Source organism: Zosterops lateralis (genome assembly GCF_965231275.1).
Source record: "Zosterops lateralis genome assembly, chromosome: 3".
NCBI classification, from domain to species: domain Eukaryota; kingdom Metazoa; phylum Chordata; class Aves; order Passeriformes; family Zosteropidae; genus Zosterops; species Zosterops lateralis.
This window is the reverse complement of record NC_139764.1, coordinates 55,805,503-55,832,917: the sequence shown is the minus strand read 5'-3', so window position 1 is coordinate 55,832,917 and position 27,415 is coordinate 55,805,503. Positions and strand designations below refer to the sequence as shown.

At 38.4% G+C, this 27,415-nt stretch overlaps 1 protein-coding gene across 2 annotated transcripts in view; it reads left to right on the top strand.

Annotated features, from left to right (window-relative positions):
• The window catches only part of MTHFD1L (methylenetetrahydrofolate dehydrogenase (NADP+ dependent) 1 like), a gene marked incomplete at its 5' end in the record, with an annotated part of 145,651 nt that overhangs the window by 33,082 nt on the left and 85,154 nt on the right, over window positions 1-27,415 (top strand). For both annotated transcript variants that reach the window (XM_083858196.1, XM_083858195.1), the window contains 9 exons: window positions 1,335-1,471; window positions 2,735-2,781; window positions 3,621-3,728; window positions 4,633-4,707; window positions 6,036-6,138; window positions 9,157-9,233; window positions 13,395-13,535; window positions 20,085-20,153; window positions 26,964-27,075. In XM_083858196.1, the coding sequence (XP_083714322.1) occupies window positions 1,335-1,471; window positions 2,735-2,781; window positions 3,621-3,728; window positions 4,633-4,707; window positions 6,036-6,138; window positions 9,157-9,233; window positions 13,395-13,535; window positions 20,085-20,153; window positions 26,964-27,075 (869 nt within the window). The remainder of the gene's footprint in view (window positions 1-1,334; window positions 1,472-2,734; window positions 2,782-3,620; window positions 3,729-4,632; window positions 4,708-6,035; window positions 6,139-9,156; window positions 9,234-13,394; window positions 13,536-20,084; window positions 20,154-26,963; window positions 27,076-27,415) is intronic.

Here is a 27,415-nt window from a genome sequence, read left to right as displayed (position 1 = left end):
ATCTGAGGATAGCAGTATCTTGGAAAAATTACTAATTGGGGAAGGAAGTGTTTCTAATTAGAGCTAGATGTTTCAGCTCAAATTTTGAAGAGGTCGCAGGATAAGGATTCGCCTTTGACTAGGATCCATGTGCATGCTTGTATTTCCTTAGGAATGAACATCAGTTCTTATCAGCTTTACTAAAGTACTTCTCTGCAGGTAGAAAAGGCACCAAAGATACGAATGGTTACACTTTGCCAAAAAGGAAGATTTGTGTGAGAATGGTGGGAGTGGAAAAAGGACTTGGGCCTTCTTCTTTTGCTAGTCAGAAAAAGAAATGCTGTGCCTCAAAAGAATCATGGAAGTGCATTTTAGAGCCATGAGATGTGTTCATACCTCAAGAAAGAAAAACAGAAGAAAAACCCTAGCACTCCTCACACACTTTTAATGTGGATCATAAACAAATGTGCTGATGTTGAAAGGGAGACAATCATCTAAACTGTGGTGTCTCTCATTCATTGAAGGCTGATGAAGTTTTCTACTTGCAAAATGAGCTGTCATTGCCCCTTTATTAAAGGGGCAAAGATAGAGTCTCCTCTAGAGACAAGAATAGACTGGAGGTTAGAGTCTCTGATTTGAGTTTGGAGGTATTTTTAAAATTCTGTCCTGTTTCAGTCATGGTCCAAATATGGGACCCGTAGAATGAGTCTTTTAAGCTTTTGTATGGACTGTGATTGTCATTGTCCCCTATTACCCTTAAATCTCTGAAACAAAAGTGTACAATAAATCATGTTCAATTGAATATAGTGAATTTTGTGTCTTGTTTTATTTAAAAAGCAGTTGATCTGTCACTGTTGAGGGTTATGGTGACGTGGAACCTGGAGAGGCATAGTTGAGTTCTACAAATAAAAGTGTTGGTTATTTAACTTAAACTAAACTATTATTTCATTCAAAGTTTGAGCAGTGGGAATAAAAGATCTCATGCATTACTGCAGAAAAATATTAATACATGCTTAGAGTATTGTGATGGATGGTTTGTTAATGAAACTGGTGAGACTTTTGTGCTGTAATAAAAATGTCTAAATTCAATATATTCTTTTTAGAACTTTTGCCAAAATAATCTTCTTTTTCTGCTATCATAGTAAATTGCTTAAATAGAAGACACATGTATATTAGCATTCCAGCTTGAGCTGGGGGGCTAACATTGTGGCAGTATTTTTGTGAAGATAAAGTAATCTTATTGAAATTTGCTGTACAAATATTCTTCATTGAAATCAAAAGCTCTAAGTTCTGATATCCTTAGCCAGGCTGACATCAGCAAAGAATTTGATTAATCTTTTTTCTTGTTTTGCTAGAATAACCCCTACACCCCTAGGAGAGGGGAAAAGCACAGTCACAGTTGGTCTCGTTCAGGCGCTTACTGCACACCTTAACATTAATTCCTTTGCTTGTCTGAGACAACCTTCTCAAGGACCTACTTTTGGAGTGAAAGGTACATAATACTTGCAGAACCTCTGACCTCTTTCAGATTAAAAGGAAACACTGCTTTATTCCCTTTTTTAAAATTTATTTCTTCTTTTTTAATTTCCTAATTGCTTCACTCAGCAGATTATCCCAGTAGTAGGATGTTTGGTTTTTTTATACAGATGTAACTAATAGATTAAGGTTTCTTGCACGTGATTTCCTGTGCAAAGTTCATACCTATGTTCCTGCACTTAACATGTATTGATAATGCAGATAAAGCCTAAACATAGTGAAAAGCAGAAAGATGTAATTAACCATGAGAAATTTTGTGTGAGTACACACCCTTCCAGCCACCCCTCTACTTGGAGACTCTTTAAATACGTTTCTAAATATTACTGTCTAATTATTCCTTGAGAAAGGGTCTACATTGGATATTTCCGAGCAATACAAGGAATTTAGGAGTTGTGGAGTTTAGCACACGTTTGGCTAGATCTGAGCCTCTTCTCTCTGTTCTCCTGAGCTGTCCCCTCTAATCGTGGGCTGCTACCTTTTTGCCTAGAAACCCTGTAAGAGCCTGGGGGCCAGGTAAGACCCAGCCAGATTTCAAGCCCATTTTCAATGCTGATAGGAAGTAATGCAATATTTTTTTTGCCATTTCTCAACTGAAATTGGTGCCTAACTGGCCAAGCACTCCCCATCTGCTCTGCTTTGCTTTGCTGAAGTTTAAGTTAACAAGTTTGGTTTCAGCTGGAAGGCTCCTGGTTCTTGGTGCTTCTCAGCTAAGACTGGTGCATGTGAGTGCTATAATCCCTTCACTCGACTTGTGCATAGGCAAGAGCAGATTTCTTTGCCTGTACCATGAGAGATAGAGGGGAAGGAGTGCTCAGGGTGTGAGGGTTTCATTCAGAAGCAGTGCTTGCTTGTGACTGCTTTGTTTTTTCACCCAGCAGCTGCATGTGCATGACTGTGTCCTCCATCTGGGCAGGAGCTGAGGGTAGCCCTTATGTAGCCAGAGCCTGCACCACCCATTGCATGTAGGCTTTTATTTAAGAGCAGGAATTCCCTTTTTACTACCTGCTGGGGAAAAAAAAAAAAAAAAAAAAAAAAAAAAAAAAAAAAAAAAAAAAGCCAGGAAGATTAAGGAAATCATGCTTATTTGGGTGCGTCACTGATCTTCTAATAGAAATCAAAATGCCAAAAATGTGTCATCATTGCTCTATGTTTCACTTTGTGTGTTTAAAGATGGCTGGCTTTTTCCAAAACTGATGTGACCATATGCTTCCCTGTGCAGGTGGAGCAGCTGGAGGTGGATACGCTCAAGTGATCCCCATGGAGGAGGTGAGACAGCCTCAACTTGCAGTCTGTGATATGGCCTAATGGGCATGATGGGGTTCACTTGAAGATTGGACTTGGTCATCTTGGAGGATTTTTCTGACCTTAACGATTCTATGATATTCACAGTGCTTGTTTGGAAATGTGTGGCAGGTTCATGCCAAGAGTCTTAATTTAGAGCTCAGCAAAACCACTCTATGGCCAGAACTAGTGAGGAACCACCTTGACAGTGCACAGCTCGTCCATGCAGAATTCTAATGTCAGCCCTGAAGTGCCATTAAAACTGACCTTCCAACTCCTTCTGTTGGACACATAAAAAATACAGTACCTGTGTAACGTAATTTAAGATGCTCATTTCAAAGTTTTCAGAAAACTTTGTCAAACTTTGTATTAACAAAGTTCATGCCTGTGAAGTTGTTCTCCTGCAGCTAACAGAAAGCTGGCAGATGGCCCCAAAGCCAGGATACATGCTGTGGTCTGGGGTAGATTCAGCAGTAATCCACACCTCTGGTCCAGGTCAGTTAGTAGTAATGCTAAACTGACTCACTGTTAATGATGTGGAACTGTAGCTCTTGGCTTCTTATTCTTGAATCATTTAGCAAAGAATGAAGATGTTCTTGGCCTTGTTTGGCTACACTTTGAGTAGTTTACTATGTACACAGATGAAAACAAGTCCTTCATATGGCTCAGTGTATTTTCACCTGGAAATCTTTAGCCTACCCTGACAGCTGACTACTCAGAGCTGCAGTCTCAATGAGATAGCAATGATTTGTGCTGCTAATTTGTCTTAGTGAATTTAATTAAATATTTTCTTATAAAAAGATCTTGTTGTTTCCCCCTTCTAGTTCAATCTTCATTTGACTGGAGATATTCATGCTATAACTGCTGCAAATAATTTGCTGGCTGCTGCTATTGATGCTAGGATCTTGCATGAGAATACTCAATCTGATAAGGTGAGAATTATTTTCTCCTATCCAGATGACATTTTTTGGTTTTGGTTTTTAATAAACTGCATTTCAGAGAAAAAAAATAAACATGTTGTTTATCATTTTATTCACCATGTGAACAGTAACTGTTGCTGAAGCCAGTTTTTTGTTCTGCTGGGAAATTTTCCATATACAATGTATTTTTCTGGCAAATAGCTTTTATAAGGTGGTCTTTAAGATACGGATCTCATGCCCAGAATATTGACAATTATTTCTGACTGTACTAAATAGTTTAAAACAGTCTGTTTCCCTACCTATAATCCTATTCTTTTCAGCAATTTGAAGACTCACTTTAAAGTTACAAATTGTATTTATTTCTGATGTGTAGTAGGGTATGATGTACCTTAAGAAGAAGGAGTTATGGGGAAAATAAACTGGATCCTTGTCCCTCTGCTAAATATATTGTGACCTTAAATCCTAACTTGAGGCTTTAAGGGAAAGGGAGAATATCAAAGAAGGAGCCTCTTCTTTCTCTCCGCAGTATTAAAACTGAGCAGGGTTGTCATATTCCCCTTGCTTCGTACATTTGTACACAAGGTACAAGTGTACATTTAGGCCAGTTTGGAAATTATAATTGTAGTTTAAATACTTTGGATCTTGGTTAAAGTTTTAAAAAGTTCCAAGTTTCAAAATTAATAGATATATTTTTTGTGAAACGGAGAAAAACAATAATTTCTGGTAATTGGATTTTAGACTGTTAAATCATGGACGTAGCTCAGAACCCTGCCACCTTCTCAGAATTGTTTTTTAAGTCTCTTACCACAACCTGTCTGGTTAGGAAATTCTTACTGAAATTAGGTGGAATAAATAAATTAAAAAAGCATTAGCTTTTTATAACTTTTTCTTTCAACTTTTTGTGTGTTTTTTCTAGTCTTTGTATAATCGGCTGGTTCCAGTAGTTAATGGCGTGAGAGGATTTTCTGATATTCAGCTTGCCCGTCTGAGAGTAAGTTGTTAATTCAGTCTCTCCTCAATTATATGGTGTCTCTTCATGAAATGTATTCTCTTACACAACTTGTTTAAAATTATTTGATGTATGGGATTGAGTTTGTATAAACCCTCATGACTATATCAAGTCTAGACTTTTTTCTATAAGCATCATCGTTCGAGTAATAGGATCTGGGTCTGATATAATTTTTATAACTAACATTTTTGCTATTCTTTTCTCCTGAAATAAACCAGTAATGTTTTTAAATGCTGTGTCTTTTCTGATGAAATATTAGAGTTTTTAAAATACTTTTCCAGTTATGGTATAGTAATATTTGACAGCTCACATTCTTTGGTTTTACAATATTTTCTGATTTTGAAAGTTTAATATAGCATATACTTCTGAGGTTTTATTGATGTCAGTTTGACAGTGTTCTTCCTTCAAGGGGTGCACTTGTATGCTCAGTATATTTTTGCATCCCATCTTGCTCCCTGAATGCTTCCAGAACAGCTTCCTGTGCAATTCATGTATGAATAACATGTCTGAATTTAAGAGTGCCATTCTCATGAAAACCTAGAGAGGAGCACAGTCCACTAGTGTAGGAGAAAGAGAATATGAACCACTCGAATATGACCCTTAAGGACAGCTCCAATTCTTCTGTGGCAAGTTCCATGTTTGTTGTTGGCTTATGAGTCCTGACTGATCGTGTTTCAGTCATTGTATGGCAATGGACAGCTGCCAGGTGCACACTTGGAATTCGGGGGTGGAAAGAAGGACATAGGTAGTGCCAGCTTCTGTTTTGGCAGGGGGGAAAAGAGTTCTCATAACGTTTTAAGCTTTTGTGCTGTTCACTTGAAAGTCAGTAAACTAAAATGAGGAAGATGCCTGCTTGACTCTAAGGCAGAGTCAGGCTCAGAGATTGTTCCATCGGAATTTTGGGATATTTTCAGTTTGTTCTTGTTTACACTGTTACAGATGACAGGTTAGGGAGAGAGGGGGAGTGTTTGCTTTATTCATGACATATTAACTATCTCTATATTTGAAATGGATTTTTCTCTTCACGTGAGCTGCAATTAAGTAAATAAAAGTTTGACTTTATGTCATTCAAATACATGAATCGTAATTTCCAGTATAATTGAGTAATTCTCAGTGTAATGATTCCTTATATCTAACAAGATGTCAATTGTAAAAAAATCACTATGGGATCAGCTTGCATTTTTCTCAAAAGAGTATTACTAAGATTGAAACACATCGCTTACATGTGTGGGGTCGATAAGCCAGAGCAGCTACACCATTTGAAACAAATAAGCCATTTCATTGCACTTCTCGAACTTGCTTGTGTGTAGAGGCTGGGAATAAACAAGACTGATCCTGAGACTTTAACAGAAGAGGAGATCAGCAAATTTGTGCGCCTTGACATTGACCCATCAACCATAACATGGCAAAGAGGTATGTACTCAGAATGCCTCATTTCATCTTGGATTTTATCATAACTTACCTCCTAATTTGCTTAATTCTACCCAAATCAGAGCTGTTTCTGCTCTGACAGCAAGAATAACCAATTTGCAAGTGGGAAGTGTGGGTTCATAACAAATGCAGGTGCAGCAGGTTGCTCTGAATTTGGTTAAGTATCTGCAGTAACTCAAGAGACTTTGCCAAAATTCTGAAAGATAGGTTTCTTTGACAGTTTAAATACATCCCCAGTTGCTCTCACATTAGGTAATACCTAATTCCAGACATGTTAAAGTGTCTTTTCTCTGCACTTTTTGCAGATCTTAGCCATTCTTTTCTTAACTGTGTTTGTTATAGTTCTAGATCACTTGTATTTATTCTTCTTGATTTTGGTCCCTCATCCTCCCAAGCCCAGCAGCCCGGATAGCTCAAGAGACTTAGTAGGCTTAAGGGATTATGTGTTTTTCTGATTTTTGAAGTCTATTCAGATGTTTGCTTCATTTGAAAAAAGAGATGAAAGATGGGGTACTGTTGCCAAGAAAGCTGACATCCACTCTGATACCCTTGGACAACTCCCCTCTGCTTTTTCCAGCTCTATTGTTGGGTCAAATTTCAGTGTTCACCTCAATTTCTATACCTATCTTTTTCTTCCTTAGGGAAGTAAACTCTGCATAAAGTTTTGAGCTAAATACCACTGGATTTTATTTTCTCTCTTAGTTCTCAAACACTAAAGTTATCACTGTTAAATGGAATGTATTGCGACACTTAGAAAAAAGGATGAATCTATTGAGAAGGGAGGAGTCCTGGCCATGCTTTACTGTGCTCTTTGTGTGCATGTCATCTCAGACGGGATATTTTTCTCAAGATAATTCTGGGGATGTGGCATAAGGTGTTTTTTATTAGTCACACAGTGTGTCTGGAAGAGACCTGTATTAGGATAAAGAAGTAATATAAATGTTTAGTGTAATATGACTCCTCTTTTTTATCAGCATGAGTTTGGGAGGAGGCAACATTGCTCAACAGCTGTTAACCTCAAGGGAGTTATTTAATTAATTTCAAACAATGTTAGTGAAATTTCTATTCCACACAGCTCTATATGATGTACATACCTTAAACATTTTAGAAAAAAATCCTGGGTTTAGGAATGGTTTAGATAACGTGGAGAATGTTTTATTTAGGACTGTTTCTGCAGTCCATATGTCTGTGAAGCTTGTTACATACCAGGGAATTAGTAGGGAAAAAGAGCTAAGCTATCAGATCTTCTGAAAATTATTTTAGTCAGGACCTGTTTCCATAGAAGTATCACAAACTTTCAGTTCATTGTCAGCTTACACTAACTTGAAAATGTACAATATACTGCAAAGTGGGAAAGTTTCCTCCTTCTTTGTCTTTCCCTGATAGTCAGATTCTGTTTACATCTCTAGAGGATAAGGAAGGGGATACATTAAACCTAACACTTATTTGAACCTAAACCTTAGTGAAAGGTTTACTTTGGGTAAAGGAAGAGGGAAGATTTGGAGAAGGAAAAATTGCTTTTATGGCAAAAGCAGTTATTTCTTATTTCATTACTACTAAGTGCAGCTATTGGAATCTTCTTGGAGAGTGAGTGACCGCTATGAGAAAGTAAGTATATCTCAGTGATCAGGAGTTGCAGAAGCAGTTACACTTTCATGGTAAGGATGTGTAGGTTACGTGATTTCACGAGGAAGGTCCAGATAAAAAAGCAGCTCACTGACTGTCCAGGCTAGTGGGAAGGCAAGTTCCTGCCCTCAGGAGTGCCTGCACAGACAGGAGAGACATTTAGGTCTGCTTAAGCTGTGCTGTGAGACTGAGCTTCTGAGGAAGGGAAGGGAGAAGTTTGTGCTGGAGAGATCAGCTTGCCATATGGCTTCCTAGTGCCATATGGTACCACAGCTTGGTGCAAGGCTACAGCTTCCAGGTACCAGGCTCTGTTCTGTAATTTCTGCCAGTAGTATAGTATTTTAGAGTGTGACTGTGTATATATAGAAACCAAAATGAGTTGGCCAGATCTGTGTTGCACCATCCCTTAAATGGAATTCCTGAAGAAATAAGGGGCCTAAAGATGGAGTAGAGGAAAGAAGGTATGTGTGGTATTTACAACAGCCCCAAGAGAAATGCCCAAGAAGGGGGGAAGTGACTCAAATCTTGGTTTTCTCCCAGCTCACTCACATCCCTGAACTGGGGTTGTGGAACATGAACATTCAAAGTCCCTTTTGTTCTTGGGTAATTATGTCATCTTTTTCTGTACAGACAGAATTTTTTTAAATCTCCAAAAGCAGCAGGAAAAGTGGAAGGAGCTCACTTATCTTGAGTACTGACAGCTTCTCTGGAGGTTCCTGGACTCTCCACTTGTAAATGAACAGGACTCAAGTCTATCAGAAGACTGAGTTCATTGCCAAGCTACAGGCTGAACTTACCAAGAGTACCTTGCACCCTTTATTTTAGGGTTGGTGCAAACTTAAGCATTTCTAGGACTGCAGAGAAAGAAAATTAAAAAGAGAGTCTATTTTTTCATTCTGTAGGAATGCGTGTGAAAGATACTTGTCTGGAAGAACCAATCTGACAGCATAATCATCCTTTAAAAGAGGAACTGACCAAGTCTAACCAACATCATGCAGTTGGTCTTAAAATCAATTCTTAACAAGTCAGCAATGAAGCAGATGGTTTGAAGTAGGTCTGATGTTTTGTATCTACTAAGACTGATTTTTCTCATGTAGGTAAAATACTAAATTGTATGTTAGAATACTAAGAATCTGTTAGCTTCAAATGCTGTTCAAGTAAACTGTATTTGAATTGTTTCAACCTGTTGTCAAATGGTATTGACTAGAAGGCAGCCACCAGGTCAGTGCCAGTGCTGATATGCAGAAGTGTAGCTATCTGGTTACACTGTTGGAGCAGTTGAGTCTTATATGTGTAACAATAGGTATGTCTGGAAAAACCCATGTTCTCGAGTCCTTGTTAACATGTTTTGGTTTTGCTATTCCCTTATTTCAGTGGTGGATACAAATGACAGATTCCTGCGCAAAATAACAGTTGGGCAGGCAAATACAGAGAAAGGATTTGTCCGTCAGGTACGTAAAGGCATAATATAAAATAAATAAATAAAATAATATATATGTATAAAATTTATATAAAATAAATCATGCTCTGGACAGACTTTGTGTTAGGGGCTGAGGGAGTTTCTGCAGTTCTTCCAGCATAGTTTGAATTGCGATATTGACGTCTGTTGCTGTTGTGTAGTGATCTTGCAGTGAAACTGATCATGTCAATGAGTAACTGAATCTGAATTTTCAGAAACAGAAACCAATACATATTCTACAATGTGTCAAAAGAATTTAAAAAGTGTGTGTCAGGGGTTTAACATTGTCTTATGACAAGATACCTTTATGCCCTCAAAAAGTTAATTTGTATGATTCTTTTTTTTTTAATACGTGTAATTCAAGTTACACTTAAATTTCTTTTTAAAATTGTTTAAAAATAAGCTTTTTATTCAGAGTTCTCATTTCCCTGTCATGCATCTCAACTTTGGAATCTGAACTGGAAGAACTTTGAGCATGTGCGTGCTTTTACTATGTGGGCTTGAAGGGATAGCTCAGCAAATAAGTATGTGCATGCTTTTCAGCGGTGTAAAAAGCTAACCTGCAGTACTATATGGGAGATTGTGGAAATTTATTCAAGAACTTACTGATAAATTGAAAGCCAGACTTTCCCAACACCACCTGAACAAGTGTTCCTGGTGCAATGTAAGTAAATGAATTTCTAAAACAACGCAGCATGGAACAGCAGTGTCAGGAGGAGTAAATTCGTTGTGGTGATGTGGACTTGTTCCTAATTTGCTGAAGATCTTGTAATCTAACATTCTGGATCACGAAATTTGTGAGGTTCTGGCTACTTTGATGTGAATAGCTCTTGTGGTAGAGAAAAGGATTTCACAGTTTTGGAAATCCTAGCTTTAATTTTTCTTTACCATTTTCTTTAACATATAAAGAGACCAAAACATAGTGCTGTACTTTTTGCAGCAGATAAAGTAAAGCCAAATTGGAGAGAAGAACTGCAAAGAGAAATCATAAAAATCCTAGAGATGTTTAGGTTGGAAGGGATCTTAAAGATCATCTAGTTCCAACCCCTCTGCCCTAAGCAGGGACACCTTCCACTAGAAATGCTCACTTGTTTTGGTTTTGAATGCACAAAATAGAAATTTTTCTGTCTGCAGCTCACAGGAAATTCAATATAAGCTAATAGTAATTTCTGATAATGGGCTGGGACTACAAAATATTATATTTGGTATGAGTTCCTTCAACACTTGGGACCTTTTCACATATTTAGATTTTTTTTAGTGACTCAATATGATTATTAGTTTTAAGTTGGCTTCTGCCAGCCTTATTGTGTAGTGCTTTACCACTGTAATTATACTGCTGAGTTAAATGTGGCTTACTTTATTAATGAGTAGTACTTGACAATATCACTGTCAAATGTTGCTTCTGTACTTTCTCAGATAAAATTAATGCTTTCAGTATTGAGATGTTGGACTCCTGCATATCCATTCACATTTTAACATGGACTTAGTGACTCAAGAGATAGAGTTAGCAGTTAGGAAAACTCATTTCAGAGCCTAGACAGAGATCCAGAGAAAACAGGACTTCATAGTTAACAGATGCATTTTATAAATATTTGGAGTGATGTTCTAGCACTCTTAAAATCAATGACACCTGTGTAAAATGGCAGAGCACAGCAGGCACAAAAGTCTGCATTTTAATGAACAGGGATGCTGTGGTTTCTGCAGAGTATTACATGACTGATGCCCTTGATCCTGCAATTGAATCCATGTGGGTGGATCCTTTCATCAATAGAAAACTGACTTTGCAGCTAAGACTTCTGTCAGCACTTCATAGGTGTATAAAGGTTATTAGAGTTAAAATAGCACCTGCTACTACAATCTTTTGTGCCTGTTTCTTCAATTAAATTTTATGTCACCCTTTGAGCATCTACCTGGGATTGTGTTTCCTGTCCTTTGGGGTTTATATAGAAACAATGATAAAAATTGTTTTTGTGTGTCTTCCGATAAATATTCTGATAAAGTAGAAGTATTTCACCATATGGGTTGGACATAGACTTCTCAGCCTTATTTCTTGTCTTACATATGCTGCAATGGCTTACTGAGGACATTCTCAATTCAGACAAGATAGTGGTATCCATGTCATCACAATGCTAACAAAGTTAACTTCCAAAGAATACATAAAATCTTTTTTGTAATTTCACCATTTGACTTGAATCTCTATGCTGGAAATCTTGGTTACAGAATTATTTTTCTTTTCCATGGTATGTAGGACTTTCTGCCTATGTCCACAGCAGAAAAGTGCTCAGGTGTCTTCAGAAGTTTTGATTTAACAAGTGGATAATACATAGAGGTCAGCCTGACTGGGGCTGCTCTGGGCTGTCAAAAACTAAAAGCAGGAACATGGGTTAAAAAAGGGCAGAAGCTCTTCAAGTACTAGGCAAATGCACAAGAGTGGTAGGGCGTATGTTCTATGTTGATGCTTCTTAAAAACAGACAAAGTTCTCAATTTGAACAGATTCCTCTGGTGTTAGTATGGGATACATCTGCCAGAGGTCTGATAGAAACAGTCCTGGGCTTTTTTTTTAACATGGATAACAGTAGGATATCAGTTACTAAACTTTATGTAGACTTTAATTGCTGGAGATGGAGAGATTACTAAAGAAATTGCAGTTCTTGATCACTGCCAACATTGCATTCCTATCACATAATACATTAGTGGCTTTTCTTTTATTCTCTGTTTATGTTTGACAGCATGAGCTTTACTAATAATGAATTAGTACAAATACTACTAATCTATACTCTTAAAGAAAAGTAAAGACTGTTGTTTACATTGTGCTGAAATGCTGCACAGTATGGACATGTTTCTACAAGAGCAGTAGAACTGATGCCACATGTAGTTCTTTGTGCTTTTTGAGTTACGTATTTGTTCATTTAATTAAAAAAAAAAGAGCAGAGATATATTTTATGTTTTCATAGGTCAAGCACAAGACTTAACAGCATAGACTCTAAATTTTGAGCTTAAGTAGAAAAAGAATGATCAAATGTTACAAGAATGTTTTTGAAACCAGAATAAAAAGCTGTTGGAGATCATCACAGAAAAAAATCATTAAAAAACCCTCCACAGTGCAGTGTTCCTTTGCTCAGGCCAGTAAAGCTGAAAAGACATCTGGTGATTTTCTGTTTCTGCCACAGAAAAAGAATGAAGATCCTTCAGGGAGCTTCCCTAAGGATAATGTGAGCTAAGAGGCTAAGCAGTCTGCCACACTGGTCCTCAAATAAATGTAGTATAGTGGCAAATATTAATGAGGGAATATAAGGTGTTTGAAGTTCACAGAATCATACAATATCCTGAGTTGAAAGGGATGCATCAAAGTCTGACTCTTGGCCCTGTGCAGGACCATCCCTAAGAGTCACACTCTGTGCCTGAGAGCACTGTCTAAATGCTTCTTGAACTCTCTCAGGCTTGATTCTGTGACTACTTCCCTGGGACTCTGTGCCCAGCCACTCTCTGGGTGAAGAACCTTTTTCTAATATCCAATCTAAACCTCCCAACATAACTTCAGGCCATTTTCTCAGGTCCTGTCACAAGAGAAGAGATCGGGGCCTGCCCCTCCTCTTCCCCTCATGAGGAAGTTGTAACTGCAGTGAGGTCTCCCCTCAGTCTCCTCTGGACTGAACAGACCAAGTGACCTCAGCTGCTCCTCATATGGCATCCCCTCCGTCACCATTTTTGTAGCCCTTCTTTGGATGCTTTACAATATTTTTGTCTTGCTTGTGTCATGGCACTAAACCAGCCCCCAGCACTTGAGGTGAGGCTGCCCCAGGGCAGAGCAGGACAATCCCCTCCCTTGCCCGGCTGTGATGCTGTCCCTGATGCCCCCCAGGACAGGCTTGGCCCTCCTGGCTGCCAGGGCACTGCTGGCTCAGGTTCAACTTGCCTTGGACAGGATGACCAGGTCCCTTTTCACAGTTTTGCTTTCCTGCAGCTCATTGCCCAGCCTGTACGTACAAGTTACTCCAGTCCTGAGTAATCTCAAAAGCTGTAAGTTACCATTTAGGACTTGTTTTGAATTCTAGTGTGAAATTTATCTTTCCTGAGTTTATTCCTGGTGATCCCCTGTGAGCACTTCAGCTGACTTTGATTTGGTTCATGATTCTCATTTCTACTTTACAGGCTCAGTTTGATATTGCTGTTGCAAGTGAGATTATGGCCATCCTGGCACTTACCACCAGCCTTCAAGATATGAAAGAAAGACTGGGGAAAATGGTGGTGGCTAATGACCAGAAAGGAGAACCAGTAACAGCAGAGGATTTGGTATGTTCAGTGCTATAGAGACCTGTGAATAACCTCAGATTTGTTTGTTTTGCCTCTTGAAGCATTAAAAAACAGGTGCATGCCAAGGATTTTGCTTTGAACAGCACAGTCAGATATCAAAGAAATATCATCTTCTGGGCCAAAACCTGCCTGAGAATGAGAACGAGAACAAGATGTAGAATTCATTTCATTAACTCTGGTAACATCTGGTTCAGGAAACCTCTGGTCTCCATAACCTACTTGGATCATTTTCTGCAATTCTTAAGGCAAACAAATTCAGTGCTGGAGGGAGTCAAAGTGCGGGCTCTTATTTGAGAGAGCTGGTAAATGTTTGCTACTGTGCTTTCAGAGTCTGCTCAGATGTTACAGTGATAGTTACCACATGAATGCCTGTACCACTGAATCAGAATGGAAACAAGCTGTTCTTAATTCAAAGGTTGCTGATAGTGCTTGGGACAGGTTTATCTGCCATTAGATTTTTTTTCTTCTTTACCTTCATTAGTTGCTGTTTCCTCATTCCGTACTTCAGCTTCTGAAAAAAGTCAGTATGTTTTTTCTTTAAATCACATTCTATCCCTTGTATCCAGGCCCTGAGTCATTGAACAGTGGTTGGAAGCTCAGACATGATTGTGTATGGCAGGTTCTGGTGCAGCCAGAAGCCACCATTTGATGTTTGTAATCAGCTGCATGCCAGGAGCAGTCTAATGCCAGCCCATTGGTGATGGCTGCCTGAATCAGACAGGCTCTGTATGTTTTCTCCCGTTTCTCTCTGTTTTGTGAACATCTGCTCAAACTCACTGAGTAATGAATGAGTAAAGCAATGAATATCCTGCCTTGCCAGCAAAGATAGCAAATCTGCAAGTCAGGAACACCTTTGCAGCCATAGTGGATTCTAGTTTAATAAAGAAATGAAAATATGGTATCTAAAGTGCCCAGATTTAAGAATGAAATTAAGATAAGGCTAAAATTTTCTAAGTACAGTCATGATTAATATTCAGAGTAAATTGTCTACTCCCAATTATGCAGGAGACATGAAGAACTGCATTTAATATTCCAGCTGTTGAAGTTTCGCTTTTGCTTTTCAATTGTATAACTTTGTCTTGGCCAAATGGAGGGGACTGGGAAATAAATTACATTATAAGGCACATGCAAAACCTTTAAAATTATTTGTGTTAGAATTAAAACTGCATTTGAAATATGTGATTTTAATTTTGACACTACTTTTGTATGAAGATATTTTTTATTTATTAGCACTGCAAAATATTTGACCTGCTAATCACTTAATTCTAATCAGCTTGATGAATGAAAGAAATGGCTTCTCCATAGGGACAAAAGAATTTTAGAACTTCTCCACTGTGTCCCTAAAATGAAAGTAGAGCTCAGCAAAATGTCTGTTACTTATTCAGTTTTCTTTGGCCTTTTTAAAAACAAACTTCCTATGCTTAGTGTCTCAATCATTTGATAGTGTTGCTTGTACTGAACATATGTTTCTAGTTGTTCTTTAAAGCAGTGTTTTGTATTATACAAAGTAAAAACTGCCCAGAAAGAAAAAAATCATCACAATCTGAAGGACATGTGTTATGAACATCTTCAGCTATGCTGCTGCATTCTTTTTCTTTTGGAGGTTCTCCATACCATGCACAGGAAAGACCTGGGTGCATGTCATGATTGAGAAGTGCAGAAATTCCTACCTTTTGTTGTTCAGTGTGTTAAAAACAAGTATGAGAACCATGGGAATAAGAGGAATATGATTTCATGGTTAAGGATATAAAGCATGTCTGTGGAGAGTTCTATTCCTGTGTTTTTTGCAAAACTTTCATGTGGTGCTCTGTCCACACAAACTGGTTCTTACAGTACATAAGGAGTTATGCATTCCTCAGTCTGGTTTAATACTAGGGAGCTAAACAACTGAAATTTATGGGAAGAGTGAAACTCCATCAAGAACTTTGAACCAGGAGAAATTTTTTTCTGTTGTCCCAGGTTGAGCATCCAAAATTGGTGAATATTTTTGAGCTTGATTTTTGTGTGTGCAGGTTTCTCTTTTGAAGAACAGGAACAATTGTTTGTTTCTGAAGACTTACTAATACTGCTGAAGAATTCAGATGCTGTGGTGTTGGGATTTAAAAAATGTCAAAAGGAATTAGCAGTGGGGTTTCTATGATTTCTGTATCAGATTAAATAATGCCTACTTTGTATAAGGGAGAGAGCTTATGAGTCACCATACTGCACTGGTGAAAGTGTACTGTATAAAGTTGAGTCGTCTGGAAACAACAGCAGGAGGAGTAAAATCAAATACTATAACAAGTCATAATTCATATGTACAAAGAAGATAAATTTCTCTTCTATCATGTAGCATTGTATCTCTGTTGCTGGTTTCTTCCCACAGGTGGTCAGTCTGTTTGAGCAGGTTGAAACTAAACCTGCTGTTTCTAGACTTGAATGCAGCCTCTACTCTTCCCCTGCAGCTTGTGCTGCCTGTGTTGATATAATCCAAGGATTATTTCTTGAGAAAATTTTCACACATGTCAAGAGGTTTGATGTGAAGCCATTCTGCTCCTGAATTTCCATCCTCCTTTCAAGTCAGGGTCAGTGAGGTAAAAAAGAAAAGAAAAAAGAAAAGAAAGAGGTAAAGCTCTATAGTTCAGTAAGGAAAGATCTCAAGACAGCTGAACAAGGAAAAGCACTGTACCAGGTTTTAGAATGCTTGCTATCCAGTTTCAGTAATTTTGACTTCTATTTTTGTAAAACAAAATCAAGTGTAAAAGCTTGAGTCTAATCATAGTCCATTGACATGGAGTTTTTTTAGCACAAAGAACTACAAAAATATGCAAAAATTGCATATACTTCTAAGAAACTTTAAAGGCAACTTTATCATGAGAAGTACCACACAACCCGAATAATGGGTCAATTCTCCCTATCATTGAAAAAAATTCTGGGGTTCATTTTTATAGCCTACACAGATTGAATTTATGCAAGTTTAAATATTTGACAGTAGTCTTTCGTTTTTTGAAATATATACTAAACCTTTCTCTGTGATTTGTTTCCAGATGTACACACAAAATACTTCATGAAAATACAATTGCTCTTAATTTTGACTTTATATGCAATATATTTATCATAATACAATAGTAAAACCTAAAATACACATTGGCAGATATAAACCATATGCAGAAGCAGGCTAGTAGTAATAGAAAAAAAGATAAATTGAATATTTCATGAATTGAGAAGACTCTTTCCACAAGAGTAATGGATTAAATGTCTATCCTCTGTAATGGAATATGTTGAACTCTTTGCCAAAATGTGGTGCTCAATGTACAGGATTTTGAAGACTTAATTGCTTTTTGGCTTTTACAGTGAAGTAGAATTCTGATGGACACATACCATATTTTTATATGAAGCTAAATTGGTATATATGTCCTAGATCAGTATTTCAACAGATATGAAAAATATTAAATAAATATGTCACTATTTTTTTTTAAATAATACTTCTTCTCAGCTTACTTGCTGTGCCATACCATTAGCTTTCAGTAATTCCAAGACCAAAAAAAAAGAAAAAAAACCAAACTTTATATTTACTTATGTAAATGATCTGTCATCTAGTGAGATTTTGTTCTCTGGTTCATCAGAAACATTGTGTACAGTGTTCACGTCAAACAAAAGGAGTTGCAGTTCTCAGATTATGAATAAATGTTTAGTTTCTTTACAGGACTGAAATTGCAGAAAGGGTTATTATTTTGTTAGAGACTAGAGACTCAATTGAAGGGAAGTTGCAAGTAGTTCATTATTTTTCTTATAAAGAAAAGGGGTTTTCTCTGCCCTTCAGCCTGTATAGCCTTTATTCATTTCATAGTAGTTACTTTCAATCATTTTCCTTGTCATCTGGTGCAGCTTTCATTTCCAGTCTTGATAGACTTCAGAGACTGCTCCACTGGAAGTTGCTTTGAAAGTATTTTGGATTTTCATCTAAGTTTGCCTTTCCTGTGTCACGAGTATAATTTATTTTGTGCTCTGTGATCTGTGCTGTCCTGGGGAGCATACCTGCCCTGACGGCTGGTGGATAGATGGAAGGAGCATTATTTTCAGGAATACCTGTGATCAACTCCAGGAAGGAACCCAGAAAAGTTGAACATCTGTATACAATTGATTCAGAGCCCAGCTTCTTTCCTCTGACAGTGAGTTAGTGGAAAGCTAATGATCTTCGGGCTCTCAGAAGCTTAATTGGTGTGTAAGTGTCAAAGCTCCTAATTCTTGTATAAGAAGTTTCTCTACCATTTTTGAATTGGAAATAGGAACCTGATTCCTTAAATAGCTTTGTGAATCAGATCCAGGACTTGGAGTGAGCTGTAGGAATTGTGTATTAAATACTTGAAGGATTGAGGATACAAAGAAATGAAAACTTCATTCTCATAGTCATATAGGTATGAAAACCTTATTGTTTGTTTAGCTTTTGAGGACTGCTGTTGACACCAAACCTGGTTAAGAACTATGAGAGGCAGAGAGACACAAGATATGCCTGTTGGAATATTTAAGTCTTTTTTTCTTTGCTTTCAGCTTCAGATAAAGTGAGTTGTGTCCAGAAGGCATGTCATTATTTCCCAAATAATGCATGAGTATTATCTCCCAAAAAGTAAAAATGCAGCGGAAGTATTTTTTTACTTCAGTGTTTTTATCAGGTTGGTGAAGACATCAGAAAACAAAGGAGACAGGCATAGAGCCATTATTATCTAGAAGGAGCAGGGTAGGAGGCTGGGGGAGAAGTGTTCTCATTTTATTTTTCACTTCTTCTTCCCTCAAGTCTTCTTTCCAGTAGGGCTGATCCATGGCTGCTCAGGTAGTTATTCTTGCTGTTGATCACTTGAAAGACCGGATGAAAAGTTGTGCATTTGGCTTTTTTTTTTCCTCTAGAAATAAGAGTATTTGGGTATATAAGCAACATAGCACCAGGCTTTTTCTATGGAGGTGGTGGAGCCTCACCCATTTTGAAAGAGCTGGAGTGCTTGTGTTTCCTTGCATCTTAATCCTAGCTTCTAAAATTAACATCTTAAGAAACAGTAGTCTAATTCAGAAGATGAAAAACTACGCTGTTTTGCTATCAGTTTCTCACATTACATCTTTGTAGATCCATTGGGTTTTTTAAATAGCGGGACATGCAGAGTGCAAAGAAAAGTCTTTTCCTTCTCTCTCTCCTTCACAGTCCTCAAAGGAAACATCAGTAGAAGCCTGTTTTACTATTTTGGTTTCAATTCAGTTTTATCTAAGGCCAAATATTCTGCATCATTTTCCTCTGAAGTCTATGCTCAGATGTGATGTTCAGAAAGGGGAAAATTTAATTTTATAAAATACTGTACTTAATCACTTTTATGTCTCCTATCTGTTGCCATCAAAATTTTCGTGCAGACTTTGCTCAAATTTGGGGTTAGTTGATAAAAGCTGTGTTGGGAATTATAAAGGCACTATTTTTTCTTGTTTTTCTTTATTTGAATATTATTTTTCATATCTTTATAGGCAACTTGGATATTCTACCCATGTTTTTCAATCTTCATTTTAAACAATTTACAGCAGTGAGGATTTTTGTTTGGTTTTCATGTTTCTTTTCAATACAAAAATATATTAAATTCGTTTTTATGTGTTCTCTGGCAAGTCTATGAGGCACTCTTTATAACACTACTGTGGTTTTTTTGAACCATGATCTAGTTCTTTCAGAACAAAACACGTATCTCAAAATCAGAGTAATTCAAGAATAAATTTGAACATATGCTGGTGGTTCGTAGATAGCACTCTTCATATAATCTGATAGTGATGTGCACACTTTGTAGCCTTTTTTTTTTAATAGAATGAGCTTTGAAATTTGCTGTAGAGGGCTGCCATGACTTTTATTTATTTTAAGGCACATCAGTGTGAAATTTATACTTCAACAAAGTTTTTAGGGAGGAGTAAGGTTTTTTACAACCAAAACGCAGCAATTTGCTCAGCTCCTTTTGTGCTCTCACTATTACAGTAAGGCACCTCTAACTTTTAATCTTATGATGTATTCTTTATCTGCCCCTAGGAAACTCTGTGCCTGCTTTCATCCTGTATCTGTTATGTATATATTTGCACAAGTCTTGAAAAATACCCTTTCTGGCTGTTGCTAGCTATTGATTTATGCTGTTGATTCTGTCATAAAAGAAACACATCTGTCATTTCTTCAGGCAGTTTTAGCAAGCTATTGCCTTCTTGCTTTCTCAGATGTCAGTGGCCTTTGGCACTTCATCTTTTGTTAACTTGAACATCCTCATGCCGATCACTTAATTCTGTTTCTGATCTCTCCATGAAATAGGGCAAAGAAGTTACCTGTTGGCTTTTAAGTGTATTCAGAATAAAATAATTTTTGTTTTTGACACTCTGTAAATACAGAATTTTAGAAGTCTTGGAGTAACATGTAAACAAATTCTTTATGCATCACTGTAACACTGCTTTGAACTGTAAGGGTTTTTTAATTGTAAGTGTAACTTGGAAATGTTGCACCTTAGAATTGACTTCCTTAAAACATGGACTCTTGTCTTTTAGGGAGTAACTGGTGCTTTGGCAGTTTTGATGAAAGATGCAATTAAGCCCACGCTAATGCAGACATTAGAGGTAAGTATGGCTTAAGATGCCTGCCCTTCTCCAACTTTCAAATTTCATATTTGTGCTGATCATGCTTCTCTTCAGCAACTGTGCTTGACTTTCAGTGTTCAAGCCAGGGTCTGATCCATAAAGGCATTCTAGCAAACATTCATTTGTTTATGTTAACTATTCAGCTCTATCTGCATTTATATCTTTTTGGTGGTTTTCTTCCTTTTTGAGATCAGGCTATAGTCATAATTTTACCTAGTGTTGCAAACAAGCCTGCAGTGCATTGTTGAGCTGCTTCTGAACACAATGGGAGGCAGGTTTGTCTTCTAAGTCACAGATTTACTACTATTTCCCACCTTGTTCTTACAGGAAAGGGTTCTTTTTGTGTATTTCTTTTATATGGATGATGTCATGATGATACCCACAGCTCAGCATTTTGTGTGGAAAAAAAGATGCTTTACTGTGGCCGTTCTAATCTGTATTGTAGTTTGTGCCATTGACAATCTCAGTAGGGTCATTTCAGCTGTTTATGCATTTTCAAAAGATGGTTCCCAGCCACCCTATCTTGCCACAGAGCCTTCATGGACTAAATGAAGCTTTCATGGGCTATGAGAGGGATGTTTTACAACTACCCTAGTGAGCTTTCTTTCAAAAGCTTAAAGAATGTAGAATTAGTGCAAGCTAACTTCATACCTGGGCAGTTTTGTATTGATGTTTTGATGGGAAACTGATGACCAACATTCAAGGGGAGAAGAGGAAAGAAAAATAACAAAATAATGAAGCAGCTTTGAAAACAAATGCACTTGGAGAAAAATCAGTGTATATTTTCTTTTCATTTGACCATCAAAATTACATAGCTGGAATACTTCACAATGATTCTTGATATGGTGAAAAGTTGAAGAATGCAGAAAGATACCAGTGCAATCACCAGTTGATAAAAATGTCTCATTTTCTACAGCATGTTGAAGTGATAACTACCTTTTTGCTTTTGTGTTTGGAATGGGGACAACTTCCTAGTCTTGGGGAATATTAGAAAAACAGAATTTAAGTCTACGTTATTGTATTATAGCCATCTTAATTATTTTCCCCTGCAAAGAAAACCTGTTCTTTCATGTGGCTGTATTAAGAATGTGTGTGTGTGTGTGTGTGTGTGTGTGTGTGTGAGATAATTTTAATATTACATCCAATAGCAGAAACTGGAGGTCACATAGGATAAGAATGTCATGGTCAGAACTCAGTATTATAATCACCACTTGGATAAGATTGTGTGTGTTAAGCGCCAGTGACAAGATAGCTTTGATTCTGACTGTTTAGTCACTCTATTTGCACTTTGCATATCTGTTGGAAAATACTGTGGTTTTGTTGCAGTATTCTGAAAGAAAATTATAAATGTCAGAAGAGATTCTTTTGATTGATAGGCATTTGGTTCTGGGATTGCATGCATTTATTTTTTCCCTGCATTTCTTTGTATTCACATTTCTATGCAATAAAATGCCTGCCTTTTATGTGGTATTCTTTTCTAGTCTAATCTGTGCTATGGCTGAAGCATCTGCCAACTTTCATCAAACACTACTGCTTGTTAGCAGGACCCTGACCACATTACCCAAAGATACATTTTCCCCCTAAATTCTTCTCACAAAGTTTTTTCTAAAACAGCAACCTAAAGCAGCTCAGAAGACTGCTTCATGCTCCACTCCTCTACTTTGAGTCAAAGATGAATTTTTGTCACCCTTTGGATACTTGCTGGCTTGCAGGCTAGTGTGAGTCACCTATCCAAGAATGGAGGTCCCCAGCTTATCTAAATATTTTCCAAGATAGTGCTGTGCTTTGGCTGATGTCCTTTTGAAAAGCTGTGTCATTGCTCTCGTTAAAAATCACAGAACCTGCTGAGTTGGAAGTGATCCCCAAGGATCACCAATTTCAGCTCCTGGTGCTGCACAGCACCAACCCCAAGAGTCACACCACGAGCCCGAGAGCATTGTCCAAACACCTCCTGAGTTCTGTCAGGCTGGTGCTGTGACCACTTCCCTGGGGAGCCTGTTCCAGTGCCCAGCCACCCTCTGAGTGAAGAACCCTTTCCTAATACTCAACATAAATCTCCCCTGACACAACTTCAGGTCGTTCCATCATGCCCTGCCACTGGTCACCACAGAGGAGAGATCAGTGCCTGCCCCAGCTCTTCCCCTCATGAGGAGGTTGCAACTGCAGTGAGGGCTCCTCTCAGTCTCCTCTTCTCAGGCTGAACAGACCAAGTGACCTCAGCCACTCCTTTGAAAACTCTCAAATGGCTCAATGTCTTTTTTTGCACTGTGGCACCCAAAACTGCCCCCAGCACTCGAGGTGAGGCTGCCCCAGTGCAGAGCAGAACAGAACAGGACAACCCTCTCCCTTCCATGGCTGGTGATGCTGGGACACACTTCTCCTTCCTGGGTGTGCAGTGGCCTACCCTATTACTGCCTGTGCTGTTGCTGCTCTTGAGCTCTCTTCATTATTTTTAATTCTTCATCTGAATAACTGTAAAAGGTGCTACTTTTAATAGCTTCAGAAAAAGAAAAAGGACAGGAACAAGGAGGATGTTGTGCTGTACACATTTGAATATACTGTAGTGATCCACTTGTGAGTGTAGAGCACTGTAGCTAATGATACCCTGGGGTGGTAGATAATATTTCTTCTGCTATAGGTAAGGCCATGTTCCTGATGAATGTGTGAATTGCAAATCAGAAATAAGGATAACTGAAGCCTACATTACACCTGAAATAAACCTAATAAATAGCACCCAAAAGTTAACATCTTAAATTTCCAAAGAGATTACCAGTAGTAATTGGGCAACATAATCTTAATCCCTTTGGGGAGAACAAATTCTTCATAAAAATGTAAGAATCTTTAGCAACAGCACCACGATTTGACAACAGTAAAATTAGAAATAATCCTAATAATAGGTGGTGAAAAAACAGAATTATATGGTTACAGAGAACACAAATACAGCTCAGAATGTGCCATGGACCTGTCTGCAATTAGGGACAAAACTGTTCACCAAAGCAGGTCTTCCAGATCACTTTGGGGAATGGCAAAAAGACTGCTGGATGAGGGAGGGCAGGAAATCTGGATGACTGACAGTTGCTTTGGCATAATTTGTAAGTCCTAGTGTCTGTGGGTAGCAGTGACTGGAAGGAGCCATTGCAGCGATAGTAGCCAGATAGAAGCAGCTGCACTCCTCTGTGATCTGGCCACAAGCCTGTGGATGGGAATTGTGTTAAGCCGTGGAAGTCTGAGGAGCTGCTTCTAAGGGCCTGTGAAAAGGGAGAACAACATGCTTGGTAGATTTGCACCAACTTTATATGGATGTCTGCATGCACTAGAGAGGAGGCTTAGAAGGTCATAAATCAAAAATGACCAAATGTCAGTCCTGCATGGAACTGAACTGGCAACTCATGTCAGTGCTTTTATTCATATGTGAATTGATGTGTGTTTTAATTTGCTGGTTTTTAAAGAAGTGTCTTGGTGGGTTGCTTTCTGTCACAGTCTTGCTGCTCTGACACCAGAAATTCTGCTTGAAAGTGTTAGTGGTTGACAGTGTTTTATATGCAGGAATGACAGTAAAAATCTGAAAATGGGAGACACACGGCACTCCATCTACAGTAACCGCAGACTTCAGGGGAGCTTACTTACATCCAGTGCTGTAGAATTGAGATTACTTTGTTTGGAATGTGCCTAATGATTTCACAGTGTTTATCCATGTTTCTCATGACAGATTTGTTCTCTTGTCGACTGATCCCTTAATGTTTAGCATTTATTTATACCATGCGTAGCAGAGCAGCTGCTCTATGGGACAGCCCTTTGTAGTTGCAGGCTGGCTGCTCTGGGGTGGTTTGTTGTGTTACTTTTGAAGTGCCACTCATAGTAAAGATGAGAGAAGGATGGTAATAAGTATTATAAACATCCTTCTAGCGGCCAGATAACTTCAGATATTTATTGACATTCTGGGTTTATTTTCTTTTACCGAAACTTGGATAATAAAATTTTCTGTACTGAAAACAGTCAGCAGAATGCATCCCTGGGCTGCTGTTTGGTTCTCCATATAGTTTGTTAAGAATGTAGCAAAAATAAGTGGGACAGATGGACTGGCACAGTCACTAAAGCTGGCCTGAGAAGACATTGTTGTCCCTGTTCCAAGGTGTGCCTGAGGCTCCCAAGGTCCTGCTGGAGTTCATTTCTTCACTACTAGACTTTACTTTTCTTCTGGGATTGCTCTTGTAACAAAAATATTCCAGTTGCTCTTCCCTTCGTTCTGGTGGATTTCAGAGCTCCCGGGGAGCATCTGTCTATGCCAGTGATTTAGTAGTATGTGTAGATTTCAAGTTAGTCATGGGAGCCTCTTGACTTCCAATATTCTGGATTTTGGATCTCGCAGTCCACATTCCCTTCCTATCCATGTTGTGTGGATGAACCCTTGGAAAAACACTAGCACATGGAATGTAGGAGAAGACCCTTCTGCCACCTCTCTTTGCACAGCTGCTGCAGTGTGTGCTGGGCTGCCCAGTCACTGGCTGTGGCGGTGGGTCCGTGCATCACATCTGCCCAGTGTGTGTTCTGGGCTCTAATAAGACCAGCCCTGTGAGTGCTTGCCACAAGAAATTAGGGGTTGGGAGAGTAAAATTAGTCTTACTGAGTAATAAAAGACAAATTGGAATAAATTGATTTTATGGATCTGAGTCTGGTAGCTGAAAATTTGTGGTCCTACTTAGTTGAATGCCAGAAGCACAAGTATTGGATTAAAGTAGAAGTAAAACTTCAGCTTAGTTTGGTGAAAGTTGCTTGCATTTGATTTTATATGTTACAAGCTCTTTGGGATACAGATAACGTATTTTGCAAAGCACCTATTAGTCTGATGCCCAGATAAGAAGCTTTGAAGGTGTATGTAGTTCATATTAAGTTTTTGTGTACCTGTGTAAAATCTCAGTTGATACTGCAGTATGTGTCCATTAGCAGATAGAAAACAGGAAAAAAAGCTAACCCTAAGTAAGCACTATGTTATGAGTATAGTGATCTACGTCAGTTCTCTTGTTACAGGGCATGATTTCGCCTTCATTTACTTTTTTGGCTCCTGTTTCTACTCTAACATGTACGAGGCAGATTTAAATATCTGAGTTGTAGCTTAATTGTGTTGTTCCTGGAGAACAGCCCCAACCCATGTGTGTGCCTGTGGCAGTGGCTAAAAAGTTACTTCTCTTTCCTCTGAGCAAAGCAATTAATTATATGTTATTCCTTCTAAGGGAAGCAGTAAGAAGAGATGCCTTTTGTTGATGTATCATTTTTGTACATGACTTCCCGTCATCATTACTAAAACATCCATGTTTTCTGTAAAACACCACTTAGATTACAGTAGTTAAATAGAGATTTTTTTCCTGTGTAGGTTGTTTCCTTAAAACACTGGTTGCTGGGGAGGAGGAAGGACCAACTTGTATTTTATGGTTAATAGTTTCCAAGCTGTGGTTCAGGGGACTATTAGGGGACTGGAGCTGATTCATAAAACACTGTCCTCCTTAACTGGTGTTTCTGGTCAAAACTTGAAGGAGTTTGCCTGGTAGATTGCCTTAAATTTTGAGGGCTGGCAGTGGCTCCTAGTACAGAATGTGAGAAGAGCATCAATGGAAATACTATGAAGTTGTCTGTTTACCTTCTCTTTAACCAGCTGGGCACTTCAACATGCACAAAGGCAACAATGGGCATTTGTTTGCCTAAGGAGTTTGTAGTGAAACAGCTTAAGTGACAGTCTTCTGTCTTATTCTGTATTCTGTTTTTGAGGGAAAAATAACAGTTAATGTAATCTCACCTAATCCTAATCCCTTTCTGAGGATGCTTATTTTCTAATTTCTCCTTTCCTTGGGAGTCTTACCAGAAATATAAGAGGGAAGCTGAGAATTGCTTCCTACCTCACAAATTCCCTATACGTAGCTAATTTGCTTACTCCTTGCTTCTCCTTCCTCTGGTTTAGATTGGTTCATCTACAGAGTCAATTTTCCCTTGGTATTCGTATGGTGTCTAGTGCAGGAGAATTCAGCTCTGCGCCTGGGCTTCCAGCCTCAGTGAATATGATCTTCATTGTGTCAGTATTGCCTCTGCACCCCAGGACATCCCTTGCCATCTCCCTCTCCAGCTCTTTAGCCCTTTACTCTGGTCCCTCCCAGATTCTGCTGGCTCCTCTGCCTGCACAGGAGTGGCTGTTGCAGCCAGTGAGGAAAACAGGAGCACACAGGGCTGGGATAGGGCCAGAGCTGGGCTCTTGCCTGTGTATCTGCAGTGCTGCATTTAGTGCCAGAGTAGCACACCACAGTATTGGAGCTGTGGAAATATGCAACATGAACTAGTACAAGGTGGGATGAGGAAGTTGTGTAAGTTTGCTCTACTGTTTATTACCTTCCTAGGAAGGAAGCAGGCAAATGAGGTTTCAAGCACCTGAGATGTACCAAGGATCCCTAAATTGTCTAATAGCACTTCAGGAGGAAGGGGGGACATTTGGAGTGATGGCATTTGTCTTCCCAAGTAACCATTACACATGATGGAGCCCTGCTTTCCTGGCTGATCACCTGCCTGCCCATGGGAAGCAGGAATGAATTCCTTGCTCCTGTGTGTGCAGTCTTTTCTTTACCTAATAAATTATCTTTATCTCAAGTATTCTTATTATGAGTATTCTTTAACCCTTTTGAATTTGTTCCCCCATCCCACTGATAGAGGAGTGAATAATCAGCTGTGTGGGGTTTAGTTGCTGGCTGGGATTAAACCATGATGTCTATACATTGAATTACTTACATATTTTTTTTTATCATCCAGGGAACACCAGTATTTGTTCACGCTGGACCTTTTGCTAACATTGCACATGGAAATTCTTCTGTTTTGGCAGATAAAATTGCTCTTAAATTAGTTGGCGAGAAAGGATTTGTAGGTAAGTAAATATTTAGTTTATTGTCTTGTGATCTGTTAGTAAATTGCCAGTGATGCAAATGAATGGAAAAATTAGCAATTAAAGGTAAGAATGCTACTTTATTATTAATATCAGTATAAAATAATCTTAAAGTGAGTGTGTAATAAGCCAAAAGCACTTCTTCTCTTACCCTGAATTTTGTCTCAAGTGCTGTCACTGTGGTCCTGTCACCATGTTTGACTCACGAGTGACCTGTTGACTCCACAAGGTGGCTGAACCAGTCAAATCACCATATTGCATTGAAAAGAGTTGTCCTGTTGTTCTTTTTATCAGTATTCATCTGGCCTCACTTGATAAACCA